This window comes from Coenobita brevimanus, chromosome 72 (assembly GCF_032717465.1).
Source record: "Coenobita brevimanus isolate Jiangsu-jjx chromosome 72, ASM3271746v2, whole genome shotgun sequence".
Classification (NCBI taxonomy): domain Eukaryota; kingdom Metazoa; phylum Arthropoda; class Malacostraca; order Decapoda; family Coenobitidae; genus Coenobita; species Coenobita brevimanus.
The window spans coordinates 21491324-21510663 of NC_137025.1; the positions used below are offsets into that span (position 1 = coordinate 21491324).

Consider the following 19340-nt stretch of genomic DNA (forward strand, 5'->3'; position numbering starts at 1 on the left):
TGATATGGATTCATACTCATCTAGTTTACTTTTCATCCTGTCTCATTCTTCTTCCAACCTCTCATTTTCCCTCTTGAGCTATTTTATTCCATTTGAGGCAGATTCATTACTCACTTTTAATTCAGAGACTTCTGTTTCTTGTTCATCAGTGTGTGTGCAAACATTTTCCAGTTTAATCTGTAGGATTTTGATCTCTTTCTCCTGCTCTAAGGTCCGTTCCTGCATCTCTCTAGTTACTTCCCATACCTCTTTTAACTCCTGGACATTCCTCTCCACTGTTTTCTCTGCTCCAGCTACTCTTGTTAGGTTCAGCTGAGTACTTCCATTTTGCACATCATCTTCGGAGAAGCCCACAAATTCCCCCTCACCAGTTGTACACAAAACACTGTCCCTCTCCACCATGATCCAACCATGTGGAAACTTTATATTTCCACTGTATTACCGAAACCTGAGTTTTTTTTTTTTTTTTTTTTTTTTTTTTTTTTTTTTTTTTTACTATTGTCTGGCGGGACCACCACTCACGCACTCATTCACATAATCACAATATTTTGGTCTCCTTTTTGCCACGATTCATCGATTATTTCCCCACAATCCAGGAAGAGATCCGTCTCTGTCAGCGACCTGTGTGTGTGTGTGTATTTACCTAATTGTGATATACAGGGAATGAGCTACGCTCGTGGGGTCCCGTCTCTGTTTCTCAGTAAGTCAAATTTAGCCTTAAACTCGTTTAATTTTGTAGACTTGAGAATGAGCTACGCTCTTGGGGTCCCGTCTCTGTTTCTCAGTAAGTCAAATTTAGCTTTAAACTCGTTTAATTTTTTAGACTTGACGATCTTTTTGTCCAGTCTATTCCACAGGTCTGTACATCTGCATTATAAGGAAAACTATGTTTCTTGATATCCTTCAAGCAGCTTGGTTTCTTCAGTTTCATTCCGTGTCCTCTTTTTGTTCTCTTATCCCAGAAAAACAGATCTTCTTTGTCAAGTTTATCTACTTCCACCATAGTCCTGAACATTCATGTCACCTCTCTTTCTCCTTTCTTCTAAGGAAGGCAAACCCAGCTTTTCCAGCCTCTCTCTCTCTACGACAGATCTGCCAGACTGGGGACCATTTTGGTTGCTGTTCTTTGTATTCTCTCAAACTTGTTTATATCTTTCTATTTGTGTGGGGACCACACTACTGCTGCATATTCTAACCTGGGGCGAATCATGGCCACCATCAATTTTTTCATCATCTCCTCATCCATATAATGAAAAGCTACCCTTATATTAGTCAGGAGTTTACACGTCTCTAACTGCCTTGTTAATGTGTTTTTCAGGTGACAAACTATCCTGGACCAGCACTCCCAAATCTTTCTCTTCTCTCGCTTTGTGATTGGTTAATTACCCATCAAATAATTCAATGATGACCTCTTGATACTTTTACCCATTTCCAGTATTTTACATTTCTTTGCATTAAATTTGATTTCCCACATCCGGCTCCAATCTTGTATCCTATCCAGATCCTCCTGCAGCATTTTACAATCCTCCTTAACCACTACCTTCCTCAAGACCTTTGCATCATCAGCAAACAGACTTGCATAACTGTTCACTCTGTCTACCATATCATTTACATAAATCAGGAACATTACTGGCGCCAACACCGAGCCCTGTGGGACTCCACTTGTTACTTCCCTCTATCCAGATATCCTATCCTTTATTACTGTCCTCATTTGTCTGTTTCTCAAAAAGTTTCTCGTCCATTCCTGGAGGTTTCCCTTCAGTCCTCCTATATACTCTAGTTTTCACATTAGTCTCATATGGGTTACCTTGTTGAAGGCCTTCTCCAAATCTAAATACACACAGTCCACCCAGCCATCTCTTTCCTGTACCACGTCAACTGCTCTTGAGTAAAAACTCAACAAGTTGGAGACACATGACCTTCCACTTCTAAATCCAAACTGGCTATCAGCCAAAATATTCATCTCTTCCAGATATTTTATCCATCTATCTTTCAGAATTCTTTTGCACAATTCTGCGACCATGCTGGTTAGGGACACTGGTCTATAATTCAGGGGTTCTTCCCTGTTTCCTCCCTTATAAAGTGGTACCATATTTGCCCTCTTCCATTCTTGAGGCACTTTCCCCTCTTCCTGAGAACACACAATTAAACTGTGAATCTTATCCGCCAGTTGTTCTCTGCATTCCTTCAGCACCCAATTAGAGATTCCATCTGGTCCTGGGGCTTTCCTTACATCTTGAGTTTCTAGTAATTTATACACTTCCTGTACCTCCACTTTTATATCTTTTATCACTGGTAAATTTCTAATCACTCCCTCCCCTTCCACAAACTCCTTTTCATTAGTGAAAACTAATTGGAAACATTTGTTCATTATTTCTGCTTGCATTACTGCATCTTTACAGACCTCTCCTTCTATTTTGAGTTTGTTGATTCCTTCCTTTTGTTTCAGTTTGCCATTGACAAATCTATAGACCAGTTTGGGTTCATCACTACATTTATCTGTTATACCTTTTTCATAGCTCCTTTCTTCCTCTCTACATATTCTTGTGTATTCATTTCTAGGTCTTTTATATTCTTCCTTTGTTCTGTTGTTACCTCTCTTTCTCCAATTGTTCCATGCTCTCTCTCTCTTTTTTTGCAGTCATACACTTTCTGTTAAACCACTCCTTTTTCCTGTTTTCCTTCCCCCTTACTCTTGGCACAAATTTTTTCACTCCCAGATTATAGAGGCCTAGAAAAATATCCCACTTCCTCTCTATATCTCTCTTGTTTCTCTGTCCCCAATCTGCATTTTTGAAAAATTTTCTTAGTCCTTTAAAGTTTACTTTCCAAAGCTGTATATTCCCTGCCTATAAAGTTTGTCTCTTGGCTACACGTTCCCTGTTATCATCTGGAACTCAGTGACCACATGATCACTTTTTCCTATAGGACACAGATATTTTAAGGATTCTATTACATCGGGTTCTTTGGTAAACAGTAAGTCTAGTCTCTCCATGTGACTCCACAGGCTCCTCTTAAATAACTCATTTCCACTGCTCTCACTCTTGACTTGTGTCCTTCCAACAACGTCCAAGCTTCACTTCCGTACGTTAGAGTTGGTATCACAATACTATCATGTAGTAACTTTTTCACTTCCATGCTCACTTCATTGTTATATTTAATACCGTGTCTCTTCTTTGACCCTTTGCGACATCACATTATTCATTGTTATCTATCTATCTATCTATTGCCAGACGCCTCAATCCCGTTTGGGGTGGCCACAAACAAATCGCCTCCAAGTCGCCCTGTCCCCCGCCATTTCACTCCCTTGCTCCCAACTCACACTCCCCTCTCTCATATACCCCTCCACCCCATCTCTCCATCTCATCCTCGGCCTCCCCCTCCCTCTTTCCCCCTCCACCTCACTCACATACACTCTCTTCGTCAGTCTTTCACCCTCCATCCTCTCCACATGGCCAAACCACCTCAGTGTATTCCTCATAACGCTTCCTACCACATCCACATCAACACCACAACGCTCCTTTATATCCTCATTCGTCAGCCTGTCTCTCCATGTGACTCCACAGGCTCCTCTTAAATAACTCATTTCCACTGCTCTCACTCTTGACTTGTGTCCTTCCAACAACGTCCAAGCTTCACTTCCGTACGTTAGAGTTGGTATCACAATACTATCATGTAGTAACTTTTTCACTTCCATGCTCACTTCATTGTTATATTTAATAATATAGTGCCCCACGAATCATCGCTGCCTCCTGAGTCCCATTCTTCCCAGTTCACCTCTACAATTGAAGTCACCCATTAAAATTATATTGTTGCTTTTCTCATTCATTTTCTGTAGATAACTAGCCATGTCTGACAACATTTCCTGGTATCATCACTCCATTCTCTTGTCTTAGGGGGAACATACACTACTGCCATATCTCTTTTGCTATTCTCTCCAGTTTCTAGTATCATATTTATCACTTCGGCCCTGCCTTCTCCCATTTCCACGGTATCTACGTTTATGTTGTTCTTCACTGCTATCATCACTCCTCCTCCCGTTTTTTCTTTTCTGTCTCTTCTCCACAGTTTGTATTTACCATCTCCCTTATGAACATCAATATCTTCTCTTTACTTGGTCTCTACAAAGCACATAGCGTCAGGTTTATGTACCCTTAAAAAATCGTTGATTTCTAACCTTGCCGATATCAAACCATCATCATTAGTATATGTCACCTTCCAATTAGTTTTGATGTTTTTTATACCCTCTTTTCTCCTTCTCTTTGCCGGTACTACTTCTTTAATTTCTGATCCATGACGCTCCAATAAAACACTATCTTCTCTTCCTTTGTTCTCTGTTCATTTTTTACCTTTGCTTCCTTTACTAACTCCTTTATTCTAGTTCATTCTTCCTCGTTTGCATACTAACTCCTTTATTCTCTTTCATTCTTCCTTATTTGCATCTCTCCTTATCCAAACATCTTTGAACCCTTCCTTGTATGATAATTTCCATGTTCTATTGATAATTTTGTTTACTGTTGCCTGTGACGTAAACTTTACCTTCAATGGCCTTGCCCCTCCTACTTCGTACTTCCTAACCTAAACACCTCGTCAATCTCTTCTTTAGCTTCGTTGTTTTCCTCCATGACTACGGATATTATTTCTTTAACCTTACTCTGTTCTTATTGTCATACGTTTTTGTTTAACTCCTGAAATTATTACACATTTTTTCTTATCTGCTACATCCCTAACTAAAGATTCTCTACTTCTCAGCACCCTAACCACTTCCCTCTCCACCTTTTCCTTGCTTTGTTGTTCTATAATCTTTCAAATTTACATTTTCCTCTTCCTGAATTTTCTTCCACCCCTTATGTTGCTTCTTGATTTCTTTAATGTGCTCTTCCTGTATTCTTGATTGGGATTCATACTCATCCAGTTTGCTTTTCATCCTGTCTCTTTCTTCTTCCAACCTCTTAGTCTCCCTCTTATGCTGTTTTATTTCATTAGAGGCTGATTCATTGTTCACTTTTAATTCAGTAACTTCTCTTTCTTGTTCGTCACTACATGTACAAATTTTTTACAGTTTATTTCGCAGACTTTTGATCTTGTTTTCCTGCTCTGTGGTCCGTTCCTGTAACTCTTTAATTACTGCCCATACCTTTTTTATCTCCTGGACATTCCTCTCTGCTGTTTTCTCTACACCTGCTATTCTTGTTTGGTTCTACTTAATACTTCCATTTCCCACGGCCTCTTCAGAAAAGCCCTCAAAGTCTCTCTCGCCACTTGTAAACATTGCACCGTCCCCTTCCGCCATGAATCAGCCATATGGAGACTTTCTATTTTCACTGTATCTTTCTTTTTTGACTGAAACCTTTTTTTTTTTTTTTTTTTTTTTTTTTTTTACTACTGTCCGACGGGACCACCACTCACACACTCATTAACACAATCACAAATACACCCAATCCTCGTAAATCGCGTGTTTATAAATCATGGATTTGTAAATCACGGCTAAGTGGCTGTCAGACTGGTGGCACCCTTAAATCGCCGTTAAATCACGAAAATCACGGACCTAGGCACCGAAGTGGGCCTTTTCGAAGGAGAATCGTAAACCGCGGCATTCAGTTTGAAAATCGTGACCCAACAACCAGTCACAACCCATCCCTGGTGGCAAGTGTGCATACTAATGCCACCACGTTGTTGTTGTTCTTCCCACCAGTCCGCACACTACAGACCATCACCATGGAGTACGAGAGCTTCCTGCCTTTTTTTGTGCACCCTCCCCCCTGCCACCTACCTTCCATGGCCCCTCCCGAACTCCCGATGAAGCGCCCTAAGCAGTATGGCGTCAAGGAGCAGCCGCCGTTGCCGTACAGTCAACATTTGGAGCTCATTTGTCGTGTTGAGAAGGGAGAGAAGTTTTCAAAGCTGGCGAAAGAGTTTGGGAAGAACAAGTACTGAGAGGTTCTAAGTTCTTCCCAACACCACCCCACTCCATTCACTTAAGAAATATCATCATAGGATTAAGGTGAGATCCCTTAACATTGCTTATTTCCGTTAAATACATGCACTGGATATTCCTAAATTTGTATGTTTGTGTTTGATGGTGCCTAGATAGGTGTAGGTAGGGTGCTGTGGGGGTTGGTTGGTCAAAATCCAGACCCAGGTTCATTTTTCACATAAGGGTTATTATTTATAAACCACGGAATTTGTAAATCGCAGCAGTGGTCCATACCCAAATTGCCACCATTTACGAGGATTGAGTGTAGGCTGGTCTTCTTTTTGTCGTGGATTCAGCGATTATTTCCCCGCGATCCAGGAAGAGCTCCATCTCTGTCAGCGACCTGTGTGTGTGTGTGTGTGTGTGTGTGTGGAGAACCCTGAAATGCACTGGATTGTGGTAACATACTGCCCATGACACCTCAAATAGAATGGAGTGCAGTTGATTGTCACTGTTTACTGTGGGGAAAGGAGAGGATTTCTGGGGGGATTAGAATGGTGGGTGAATGAGTGTATGGCCCATTTCACTGGACATGCTGTTGATTAGTTCTCCTTCTGTCATTTTATATCTTTTCTTCCTCTGTTGACCTTACCTCATTGTGGTCCTAGATGTGAGAAAAGAGTTTAGGATGATGATGATGAACTGTTGAAATTGAAAAATGGATGAGAGACCAATTCAGTTTTATATTTTCTTATCTGTGTATTTCTAATTTTATCTCAAAATCATGTTCCTTTTGAAGTTCATTCAGATTTATGATGCCAAGTTGATGTTGTGCAGGTGTGGCCAACACTATCGCAGACCTTCCAGAAGTACAGCTGTGACTTGCGTGTGATGGAACACTGTTGTCGCTGTCTGAGGTTTGCTGTCCGCTGCGTCCATCAGCAGTCAGCGCCGCTCCTCTCACCCTTAGTACAGCAGGTATTTTTTCACTATAGATATAGTTGTGAACTGTATTTTGTGCTCACCTTAAAATTATACCCCTGGCTGAAAGAAAGATGTAGCCAGGATTCTCACAATAAACATGTCACAATTATCCCTTAACATCTGCATTTAGCACACGGTTTTAAATATCCGTGGCTGGATACAACATAAATGGTTTTAAATATCCGCAGGTGCGTACAGTACCGGGGCTGGATTCACTAAAGCATTTTATCTCACTGAACTCTGCTGACACTGTTCACTGCAAAATTAACATTGTCCCAGGCACAGTTCATGGCTGTTTTAGTGATGGCATTATCCAGTGAATCAAATATAACACTCTTGCTTTTGGCCACTTCATTTATCAATGCCATTAATTCATCAGGGGAAAAGCTAGGATGGGCTGGGAGTATTTCTTTTCTTCCAAGTTCTCTGCAATCTTGGCGGTGAAGGGCTTTATTGTGTTTACCAGCCGATACAAGGGGAAAGTTCCATGATTGGTTGGTCATATCAAAACTTTGTGTGTAAGAGCCTCCGTCATTGGCTAATCGGAAATCAGCTGGTAACAGTTGAAGTGCTTGATGAACCTGATGACCCTCCTCCCACTGCCGAGAACAGGCAGAGTGAAAAATTTAACTTTTTATAGCTTTTCTTACCCTTATTACTTGTTTGTAAAGACATCTTGGTCCCAATTAACGCTGCTATATGGTGGATGTGCAAGTGAGTACTGTTTGATACCGCACTACTTGATACACAAAACTTAAGGGGAAAAATTCAATTGGTGGATGAGTGACTCCAGCTTTAGGAGTTAAACTTTTAAACACTGACAGTTACCCTGGTACTAAATAATAGTGTACGTACATACACGCACACGTGTACACATACGCTCGATGAGCTGGTCTAAACCGGTTTGCTGCCCCCCTCCCCCCCTCTCTCTCTCTCTCTCTCTCTCTCGTAAATAATATGAAGTAGGTGGTGGTGACCATCATCCACTCACTTGATGTAGTGCTGCCTACTTCTTCCTTAGCCTTTATCATTCTTTTTCTGTGCCAGCCTTCCTCTCTTCCTATTTCTCCCATCTTTCCTATCACTTTTTATTGCTTTTCCCTTTACAGGTGGCTTTACATGGAATGACAAGCCAAATGGTTTCATGTAAGCCAAGAAACCATTTACAACGCTGGGTGGTAACCATATAACCAAACCATACGTGCACCCTACGTGTCAACAAGTGGGTTGGTGGAGGGTTAGTGTCCCTCCCCGTAAAACAAATAACTCAATGTCAAATGGCCACCCCTTACGGGATTGTGGCATCTAGCAATAGATAGATAGATAGATAGAATACGCACCCAAATCGCACTGAAATCATACGACAGTGGCTGAAAGTGTTATTTTATACTGTATTGTGAATTACTGTAATGAAATACAAGTGATTTAGTGGTAGTTTTGTGATAATCAGAGAAGTCATGATGCTAAGCGCATTAGCTAGCGATCATTTTTGCCATTGCAGACTTTGCAGCTGTGCTATGAAATGACTCATGACATTACATTAATAAACTTTATTAAAGTAAGTGGTAATAAAAGTCATTCATGAAGTTTGATAGAGTTTCTGATGATTTTCCTTACATCATTACTGCTTTGCTAAAGTCTAACGTAAACATTGGATTATCGTAACAAAGTCATAGGAGACTGGCTAGAAGTGTTTTATTTTTATTATTATTGGTGGATGAGTGACTTCAGCTTTAGGGGTTAAACTTTTAAACAGTGACAGTTACCCTAGTACTGTTCTAAATACTGTAATGTAATAATATACGTACATACACACACGCATGTGTACACATACGTTCGATGAGCTGGTCTAAACTGGTTTGTTGCCCTTCCCCCCCCTCTCTTTCATTAATATTGTGTAGCAATACACAATTTTGTGTAGCAGTGTGAGTATAAGTGGTTGGGTAATGGCTGGGAGAAGAAGAGATGAGAGGAGGGAGGAAGAGATCAGTAGGTCGGAAGTAGTGGAAGCGATGAAGAAGATTAAGCTGGGAAAGGCCTCAGGAATTGATGGAGTGTGTGGTGAAATGCTTAGGTATGGGGGTGAGATTGTTGTGGAGTGGAAATGGAAGTTGTGTAGATTGACTTGGGAAGAGGGAAGGGTTCCAGAGGACTGGATATCAGGTATAATTGTTCCTCTGTACAAAGGAAAAGGGGAGAGAGAGAAGTATGTGGTAACCATAGGGGTATTTGCCTTCTTAGTGTGACTGGTAAAATATATGGTAGAATACTCATTGATAGGGTTAGGCATATGACAGAGGAGCTAGTTGGAGAAGAACAAGGGGGATTTAGGAAAGGAAAAGGGTGTGTAGATCAGATATTTGTTCTAAGATGTTTAGTGGAGAAGTATCTAGAGAAGGGAAGGAAAGTGTATGCTGCCTTCATGGACTTGGAGAAAGCTTATGACAGAATAGATAGGCAAGGTATGTGGAAGGTATTAAGAATATATGGAGTGGAGGGGAAATTGTTGAGTGCTGTGAAGAGTATGTACGAGGGAGCTAGGGCTACGGTGCGAGTGGATGGTGAGCTGAGTGAGTTCTTTGATCTCAATGTGGGACTGAAAGAGGGGTGTGTGATGTCTCCATGGCTGTTTAATATATATATGGATGGGGTTGTAAAGGAGGTGCAAGGTAGGGCAGTGGATGTGGGGGTGGCCCTAATGAATGAGGGTGAGATTTGGAAGCTTCCGGTGTTGCTGTTTGCTGATGATACAGTATTGTTGAGTGAAGATGAATGGGAGTTGCAAGGTTTGGTGAATGAATTTGGGACAGTGTGTAGGAGGAGGAAGCTGAAAGTTAATGTAAACAAAAGTAAAGTTATGGTGTTTGAGAGGAATGAAGTCACAGAGTGTGCAGTGAGGTTGGATGGTGAGGATATGGAGAATGTGAGTGCATTCAAGTACTTGGGTAGTGTGATGAGTAAGGATGGAACTTTGGGGGATGAAGTACGTGAAAGGGTACAGCAGGGAAGAAAGGTTGTTGGTACACTGAAAGCAGTGATGAGAAATAGGGAGGTGAGTATGGAAGTTAAGAAGTCTCTGCATGATGGTATTGTGATCCCTACCCTGACGTATGGAAGCGAGGCGTGGACCTTGCAAGAGGGGAACAAGTCAAGAGTGAGAGCAGTGGAAATGAGTTACTTGAGAGGAGCATGTGGAGTGACGTGGAGGGACAGGTTGACGAATGAAGAAGTGAAGGAACGCTGTGGGGTAGATGTGGATGTGGTTGAAAAGATTAGGAGAAATACACTGAGGTGGTTTGGACATGTGGAGAGAATGGAGAATGAAAGACTGACTAAGAGGGTGTATGTAGGTGAGGTGGAGGGAGGGAGAGGGAGGGGTAGACCGAGGATGAGGTGGAGGGATGGAGTTGAGAGGTATATGAGGGAGGGGGGGTGAGTTGGGGGGAGGGGAGTCAAATGGTGGGTGACAGAGTGACTTGGAGGCGTTTTGTCTGCGGCCACCCTTTGCGGGATTAGGGCGTCGGGCTATAGATAGATAGATAGATAGAATACATACCCAAATCACACTGAAATCACATGAGAGTGGCTGAAAGTGTTATCGTATATTATATTGTGAATTACTGTGATAAAATACAAGTTTTTTGATTCATTGTGATTTAGTGATATTTTTGCGATAATCAGAGAAGTCATGATGCTAAGCGCATTAGCTAGCAATCATTTTTGCGGTTGCAGAATTTGCAGTTATGCTGTGAAATGAATCGTGACATTATATCAATAAGCTTTATTAAAGTAAGTGGTAATAAAAGTCATTCATGGAGTTTGATATTATCAAGTTTTAAAAAAGCATAGTGAAAAATGGACTTCGTTTTTTTTTTTTTTTAATAAAATAAAGAAATATGATCTAGTTTAACGTAGAAATAGGGATTTTCAAATAAATGCAGTGTAAGTTTTTTTTTTTTTTTTTTTTTTTTTTTTTTTTAATGTCGGTGTCTGTCAGACCCCACATTGCATAAATATGTTAAGTCAGAAACATTACCTATTTAGGGTTAAAGTAAGTGGTAATAAAAGTCATTCATGGAGTTTGATAAGTTCGTAATTATTTTCCTCACATCGTTAGTGTTTCTCTAAAGTCTAATGTAAACACTGGAATATCGTAACAAAATCATAGGAGACTGGCTAGAAGTGTTTTATTTTTATTATAATTGCAATTACTGAGGTAATGGCTCTAGCCTTGCTTTGTGTGGAAAATATCTTGTGGTTTGGTGGAAATTACCGCCTGCCTGGGCTATTTCCTGTGTCAGACAAGCAAAACGCACCTTGTATTCTCTCAAATCGATCTCCATGCTTGGAGTGCCTACGGAGACGCACTTTGTTGCAAACGATAGTAGAAAGATTGACGTTTGTCTGGCAAAAATTTTAGCTCTCAAGATTAACAATAAGTGGGTTAAAGCATGCGTTGAAAACACAATTTTTTTCCTATTTCTCCGCAGTGAGCACAGTCAGTACGTTGTCATCACAGCCGCTGCAGCCAAAGGGTTAAGGGGGGTCCAGGGGTGTTTTTAAGGGGGGGCAGTAGATATCCATGGATTTTTAATATATACGGGTGTCTCTGTTACCTAACCCCTGTGGATGTTAAGGGAGCACTGTATTGTGTGTGTGTGTGTGTGCACGCACGCGTGCGTGTGCATGTATGTATGAGGCTCAAAAGAAATAAGTTTCTAATCAGTTCAACTAGGACACTAATTCTCCTCAAAGTGGGCACTTTCTGACTTGACACATGTAGCCTAGCATTATTTCCACTACCTGAAACATTTTTCAAAGTCAGTTTTTGGTATTACCTGTCAACAAATCTTCAGGCCCAGATGGAATTCTGCCAATTGTTTTGAAAAAATGTTCCCCTGAACTTGCCTCTGTTCTAGCTAAATTATTGAGACAGTGCATACGTTCATGGAAAGAAGCCAATAGCCACCCAATTCCGAAGAAAGGAAGTTCCTCTGACCCTTCTGATTACAGACCAAGTGCTGTCACATCTTCTCTTGGTAAGGTATTTGAAACTTTAATTAATAAGCACATTGTTAAACATCTTGAATCCAACAACTTAATTAGTGATAGACAATATGGTTTTTGCCACAAAAGATCCACCATGGACATACTCAATCTCCTAACTCAGACCATCCATCAATCAATTGACCTACTTGGAGAAACTCATGCAGTAGCCCTTGATATCTTAAAAGCTTTCGACAGAGTATGGCACCGTTCCCTGCTGTCTAAACTCCCTTGCAATGGACTAATGTCTTTTGTTCCTTTGATTTCCTCATATCTCAGTGTCAGGAAAATAAGAGTAAAAGTAAATGATGTATATTCCAGTTTCCATTAAGTTAACGTCGGCATGCCACAGGGATCAGTTCTGGCGCCAACCCTGTTCCTGGTTCATATTATTGATCTCTTATATGTTACCCACAGTCCCATCCACTCATATGCAGATGACTCAACATTACATTGTTCATTCACACTCAGACACCCACTTACAAAGTCTAATATCTCTACCTCTCAACTCGGTACAGCCATCTCCTTAAATCAAGACCTGTCTACGATCAGTGAATGGGGACAAAACAACCTTGTCTCATTTAATCCTAGTAAAACTAAATATATACAATTTACTAATAGACAGATACTGCCATATTCATGTATTACTTTCGGTGCTACTAGCATTCCCATCTCCAAAAGTATTCAAATTCTCTGCGTCTCACTTAACAATGCCTACAGGTGGACCTCTCATGTTAGATCACTTAGTAAAACCACTACAAAAAAACTTGGATTATTGTACAGAGTCCCTAACTTCTTCACTGACAAGCAGTTAGCTATAATTTATAAGAGTTATGTGCGCTTTCAGCTTGAATATTGCTCACCCTTGTGGAATGGATGTGGAGAGGTTGCATTAAAACAACAAGATAAATTTCAGAACAAAGCTGTTAGAATTACACTCAATCCTCATAAATCACGAGAATTTGGGTCTGGACCACTGCCACGATTTACAAATTCCGTGGTTTATAAATAATAACTCTTATGTGAAAAATGAATGTGGGTCTGGACTTTGGCCAACCACCCCCCACAGCACCCTACCTACACCTATCTAGGCACCACCAAACACAAACATACAAATTAAGGAATATTCAGTGCATGTATTTAATAGAAATAAGCAACGTTAAGGGATCTCACTGTAATCCTATGACGAAATTGCTTAAGTGAATGGAGTGGGGTGGTGTTGGAAAGAACTTAGAACCTCTCAGCACTTGTTCTTCCCAAACTCTTTCGCCAGCTTTGAAAACTTCTCTTCCCTCTCAACACGACGAATGAGCTCCAAATGTTGACTATACAACAACTGTGGCAGCTTCTTGACGCCATACTGCTTAGAGCGCTTCATTGGGGGGTCGGGAGGGGCCATGGCAGATAGGAGGTGGGGGGAAGTTGCACAAAAAAGGCCGTTAGCTCTCGTACTCCACGGCGACGGTCCGTAGTGTGCGGACTGGCGGGACAAGAACAACAACAACATGGCAGCATTAGTATGCACATATGCCACCAGGGACGCTCAGTGATTGGTTGTTGGGTCGCGATTTTCAGTTTGAATACTGCGGTTTACGATTCTCCACAGAAAAGGCCCACTTCGGTGCCTAGGTCCTTGATTTTCGTGACTTAACAGCGATTTAAGAGTGCTGGCAGTCTGACAGCCACTTAGCCGTGATTTACGAATCCATGATTGATAAACACGCGATTTACGGGGATTGAGTGTATTAACAATCCTGCCATTACAAATAAACTACCTCCCCTACAAGTAAGAACGAGTTTTGCCTCCCTTACATTATTTTACAGATATTTTTATGGCAAATGCTCAGACGAAGTTGCGTCCATGGTGCCACCTCTCCATGCCTTCCCTCGTGCTACGCGGGCATCTGGTAGCGCTCATGACTGGAATGTCACTCAGCCATATTGCTGAACTTCTGCCTTATAGAATTCTTTCATTCCTCGAACTGCATCTCTCTGGAACTCGCTTCCCCAGAGTTGTTTCTCTCCAAACTTCAACCCACAGCTGTTCACGTCTAACTGTTACAGATATTTTATGAACAGAGGACACCAGTAATCTGGTGTATGGATTATTTTATTTTATTTATTTTTTATTCATTTGTTTTTCCTTCCTCTGCTCTGTTATTTAAAAAAAAAAGATAAAAAAAGTGCTTCATCCCATTTGTCGTGATCTTTCCTCTTGGATGAACATTGCTTAAGACATGCTGGAGTGTGCAAATCACGATTCAGACTTTCTGAAGACTGTTATCACTGAAGATGGGACTTGGGTGTATGGGTGCAACAGAGAAACCATAGCATAGTTGTCTCAGTGCAGGCATGTAGGGTCATCTTGGCCAAAAAAAAAAAAAAAAAAAAAAAAAAAAAACACCAGGTCCACAGCAAGATGAAATGCATGTTGATATTTTTTTTTTATCTACTACCTGGTGTTGTGCATCACAAATATTCACCAGAAGATCAGACTGTCAGCAAACATTACTATCTCGACGTTATCCATTGTCTTCATGACGCAATTTGGCGGAAGAAACCAGACCTTTTGAAAGTGGCAAGTTGGAAGCTGCACCATGACAACATCCCTTCCCATTGTGGTCAACTAATTCAGGAATTTTTGGCCATGCGCAACATCCCGCAGGTCTGGGAGGCTCCATACTCACCAGACATGGCTCTATGCAACTTTTGGTTATTCCCCAAGCTCAAAACTGAAGAGTTCCGAGTTTGAGACGAGAGAAGAGATCATGACAAATGCAACAAAGCACCTGCAAGAGATACCAAAAACTGTCCATCCATCCATCATCCAATCCCATGTCACCACATGAGGAGGGTAGGAACCTGGGGCTAGGCAAGTTAGTCCTGACATTTAAGATGAGAGTGACCAACCTCACTCATCCTTAAGGGTTGTACTATAAAAACTAAACGCCAGTATTGACCAACGTGAGCATCTGACGTTCCTGTTTTTCGTAACATAAATTTGCTGTTCACGCCAGGTGATCGACACCTGGTTATGGCGTAAAATAGTATTGGAATGCAACAGGAGGATAAACGCCACAAAAGACTCCCCTTTCGTATAACAATTTTAAATATTCATAAATATGACAGCTGGTTTTTCCATATATAAATACTGAATAATTCAGGAATAACACTTTCCTTAGCAGGCTATAATACAGGTATATGAGAAATACAAGGCTGTTCGTTACGAGACTAAACGTTTCCATAATGAATATGAGTAAACAAAAACTTCATGGTGGCAACGTGGCGAATAATATTGGAGTTAGGATAACAAATTGTGCATTCTAGTTTATTTCAGGCTACCTTTGTACATTCTCAATAGATTTTTTGAAATGGCAACTATTTGAAAGTTTGTTTGTTAGCCAGCTCAGTGTTGTAGTTAGCACATTTGAGGGTAAATCAGTAAGCTTCTGCCTGGTACCCAACAAAATCCTTGTTTGACAGTTCTTGCCTGAGAAAAATCCTGAAATAAATGGCGTGTAAGGAGAGTGTATATTCAATATTGTATTACATGGCAGAAATTACGTGTATCAGAGTTGGATCAGCGTTGATAAATGGTTTCATTACGTTTGTATTTTTCACTAGCTTTAGTGCTCTCTTACAGTTAAGTAACAGAAATTGGTAATAAAACAGAGACAAATTATTCATCAGTACCAACAATATGTACAATCACTTAAGTTCTTTATTGAAAAATGTGATTCCTTTTTGCACCAAAATAAATAAGCTGATGTAGTTCAGATAGATAGGTAAGGTTACCAGATATGAGTGAATTGGTTGGTTAGGATGCTGGCTGAAATATTTACCTGTGTCAATCAAGCACTCAGATTTGAGCATAGGTTTTTGGCCTTAAAACAGAATTTGTTAGTAAATGCAGATTATTTCATGAGAGTTACAAAAAAGAAAAAAAAAAAATCCTGAAGCATCTTTCCATCCCAAGAGGTTTTCTTACTTGTCAATAGCTGCATGGCTAAGGAAATGGCCTGTACCATACATATATCTATCTATCTATTGCCAGACGCCTCAATCCCGTTTGGGGTGGCCACAAACAAATCACCTCCAAGTCGCCCTGTCCCCCGCCATTTCACTCCCCTGCTCCCAACTCACACCCCCCTCTCTCATATACCTCTCCATCTCATCCTCGGCCTCCCCCTCCCTCTTTCCCCCTCCACCTCACTCATATACACTCTCTTTGTCAGTCTTTCACCCTCCATCCTCTCCACATGGCCAAACCACCTCAGTGTGTTCCTCATAACGCTTCCTATCACATCCACATCAGCACCACAACGCTCCTTTATATCCTCATTCGTCAGCCTGTCTCTCCATGTGACTCCACAGGCTTCTCTTAAATAACTCATTTCCACTGCTCTCACTCTTGACTTGTGTCCTTCCAACAACGTCCAAGCTTCACTTCCGTACGTTAGAGTTGGTATCACAAAACTGTCATGTAGTAACTTTTTCACTCCCATGCTCACTTCCCTGTTTCTTATCACTGCTTTCAAAGAACCAGCAACCTTTCTTCCCTGCTGTACCCTTTCAAGCACTTCACCCTCCAAACCTCCATCCTTACTCATCACACTACCCAAGTACTTAAATGTACTCATATTTTCCAATTCCTCACCATCCAACCTCGCTGTACATTCACTGACTTCACCTCTCTCAAAGACCATCACTTTACTCTTCCCTACATTCACCTTTAGATTCCGTTTCTTACACACTCTCTCAAACTCATCCACCAAGCCTTGCAGCTCCCCTTCATCTTCATTCAACAACACAGTATCATCTGCAAACAACAGTACAGGGAGTTTCCAAACACTATCCTCTCTCACCAGGGCCACTCCAACATCCACTACCCTACCTACATATATAAAATAAAAAATAGTCAGTTGGATAGAAATAACAATTATTGTAATGGAGGATTAGATGGGTGTAAGAAATGCAAGGAATATTGGTTGGGGTGGAAGGATTATAAAAAGGCATGACTGGTGCAGTTAAGCAAGGACTGACAAACAGGAAGTAATGAGATAAATATTTAGTGAAGGAGACAGACATCAAGCATATGACCAGTTTAGGAGAAAGCTAGGAAAACAGAGTAGTAAATGGTCTGAAAATGTATAACAGAACTGGATGAAAGTACAGTAATCCCTCTAATATCCGGACGCCCAATAACCGAACATCCCCACTAACCGAACCTTATCGTCCTGGGATCAAACATTCCCAAAATGGTCCGAAAATCCAAAAAAATTGGAAAAAAAATCGATTTTTTTGCCGTCCGTAATTTGAACTTGCCGCGCGCGCCGCGTGAGAGCATTGTTTTGGTTCGTCATTCCTCCGACGTCCGATAGAGCGCCGCTGCATCCTCCCCACTTCCCGCCTGTCTCTCACCGCGACAAGACCTACGCTCTTCGCCATGGCTTGGGAAAAGTTAATGTGCAACACTTAAATTTAATGGAACATTATTTGGACTAAAGTGAACACTGTGAAAAGAACGGACTTCTGTGTGTTGGTGACTAAGTTCAGTGCAAGACTTCAGGAAGAGTGTAGTGCAAGTGCTTCAGGAAATCGTTCTTACTGTCAGAGTCCGAGAGGAGGCGGTTATTCATCGAGGTGGCCAGGGACTTGCTGTAAGTAGCCAAAATGTTTCATGTTGTACTATTTTCCATACTATATTTACCAGAATGTTTCATATTGTATTTTTTCCCATACTATACTTACCAGAAAGTGTCATACTGTACTTCTTTCCATACTAAACTTACCTCATGCATGTGCAGTAGGAATGTGTTTTTCAGAGTTCGGTTAGGTTCGGTTAGGTTAGGTTCGGTTAGAGTCCATAAGTACCAGAATGTTTATTAATGTATGAACATACTTCTAAACCCACATTTTATGTGTCTATTGCATTTATTTCAGTCATTTATGTGCCTTATTGGTGTGATTTGGGTGTTAAATAGGTGCTATGCATGTCCGGAGGGAGTTGTATAGGTGTTTCTCTGTGTTAGGGTCCGTAAGTACAAGTCCATAAGCTGGGGCCCAATATCCGGACAAAACCAATATCCGAACCTACCGATGGCTCTATTGATCCGGATATTGGAGTGATTACTGTACTATAGAGGTGGAATGATTTCTCGGAAAAAAGGAAAGCTTATCTAGCAGACTGGGACAGAAAAGGAAATACTGTACCATGTAACTTAGGAAATCATTGCATACTTCTTGAAGGGAAAGGAATAAAGAATGTGAATACCAGAGTAGTATAATTACTAAGCTAAACTGGAAATTTACAAGTAATACCTGAAACAGAGAAGGTGACAATAATGTGGGGAAAAAATATGTGGTAGCTAGATAAACAGGAACCTAATGAACAACTGTTCCAGCTCACATATCTAATAACCTATATTTTCCAATATGGTCTGCTGGTCATGGCTGGATGACAGGTGTGGAAAGAAACTGCTGAAAAAGAATGGAGTGTTACTGCATCCCTCTTGTGTTGGTGCTGCAGTGAATGTCTCCATTCAGCCAGCTTTGTAAAGAAGTAAATTAGTCCCCATGCCAAAAATAATTCTCCAATAACTCTGTATTTACATCTTGCAATATAAATTTAGTGACACATGATGTACTGCTCCATGAGGAGAGGTGCACATAACTTGGATAAACTGCTGTATAATTCATGACTGGTGATCTATGGATTATCCAAAAATACATTCATTTTGCTCATATGAATTCACATCTGGATAATCGTATTAATTATTTCATGCAAATAACTACAAAAGGAGGATAAATCAATTCATTATTAGTTTATACAGTACACTAGCTTGCTTGTAAATGCATCCTCTTCATGTGTTCTACCATCATTTGTTACCAATTCTAGCCCAAATATAGTTATTTGTCACGTAATAATAACAGTTTAGAATGGGTTAGCGAAGTGTCTGGTTTATTAAACAGAGAAACATTCAAAATTTGCGTACTTTTAGTGCTCATGCAGTGCATTCTCGTCCAATCTAACGACTGTCATGGCATTCAGATGCCAGAACTGGGTTTCGCCAAGACTGATGGTTCAGATTTTTTGTAGTAAGGATGACTGACACTCAGGAACGTCTGTTGACTGAACGTCGCCATTGGACCGCCTGAACTCATGGTTTTTACAGTACAGCCCTAAGTGGCATTACATGAGCAATATACCCCAACCACCCTTTGGATATAAACCTACACAGTCTCAGTCCAATTGGAGCACCTTCATTACCCACTAAACCACCAAGCGCCCTAATTTGGTTATATGGTTTTGTGGTAGGTGAGGGTGCTTACCATCCACTCACTTTATGTAGTGCTGCTCTCAGGTGTCTGCCCTTTCCTCTCCTCCATCTTT

The 19340-nt window shown here is 40.9% G+C and overlaps 1 protein-coding gene across 1 annotated transcript in view; it reads left to right on the forward strand.

Annotated features, from left to right (window-relative positions):
• Positions 1-19340, forward strand: part of Tnpo-SR (transportin 3) — a 453809-nt gene that overhangs the window by 308766 nt on the left and 125703 nt on the right. The window contains exon 13 of the mRNA XM_080278214.1: positions 6755-6895. Within this exon, the coding sequence (XP_080134340.1) occupies positions 6755-6895 (141 nt within the window). The remainder of the gene's footprint in view (positions 1-6754; positions 6896-19340) is intronic.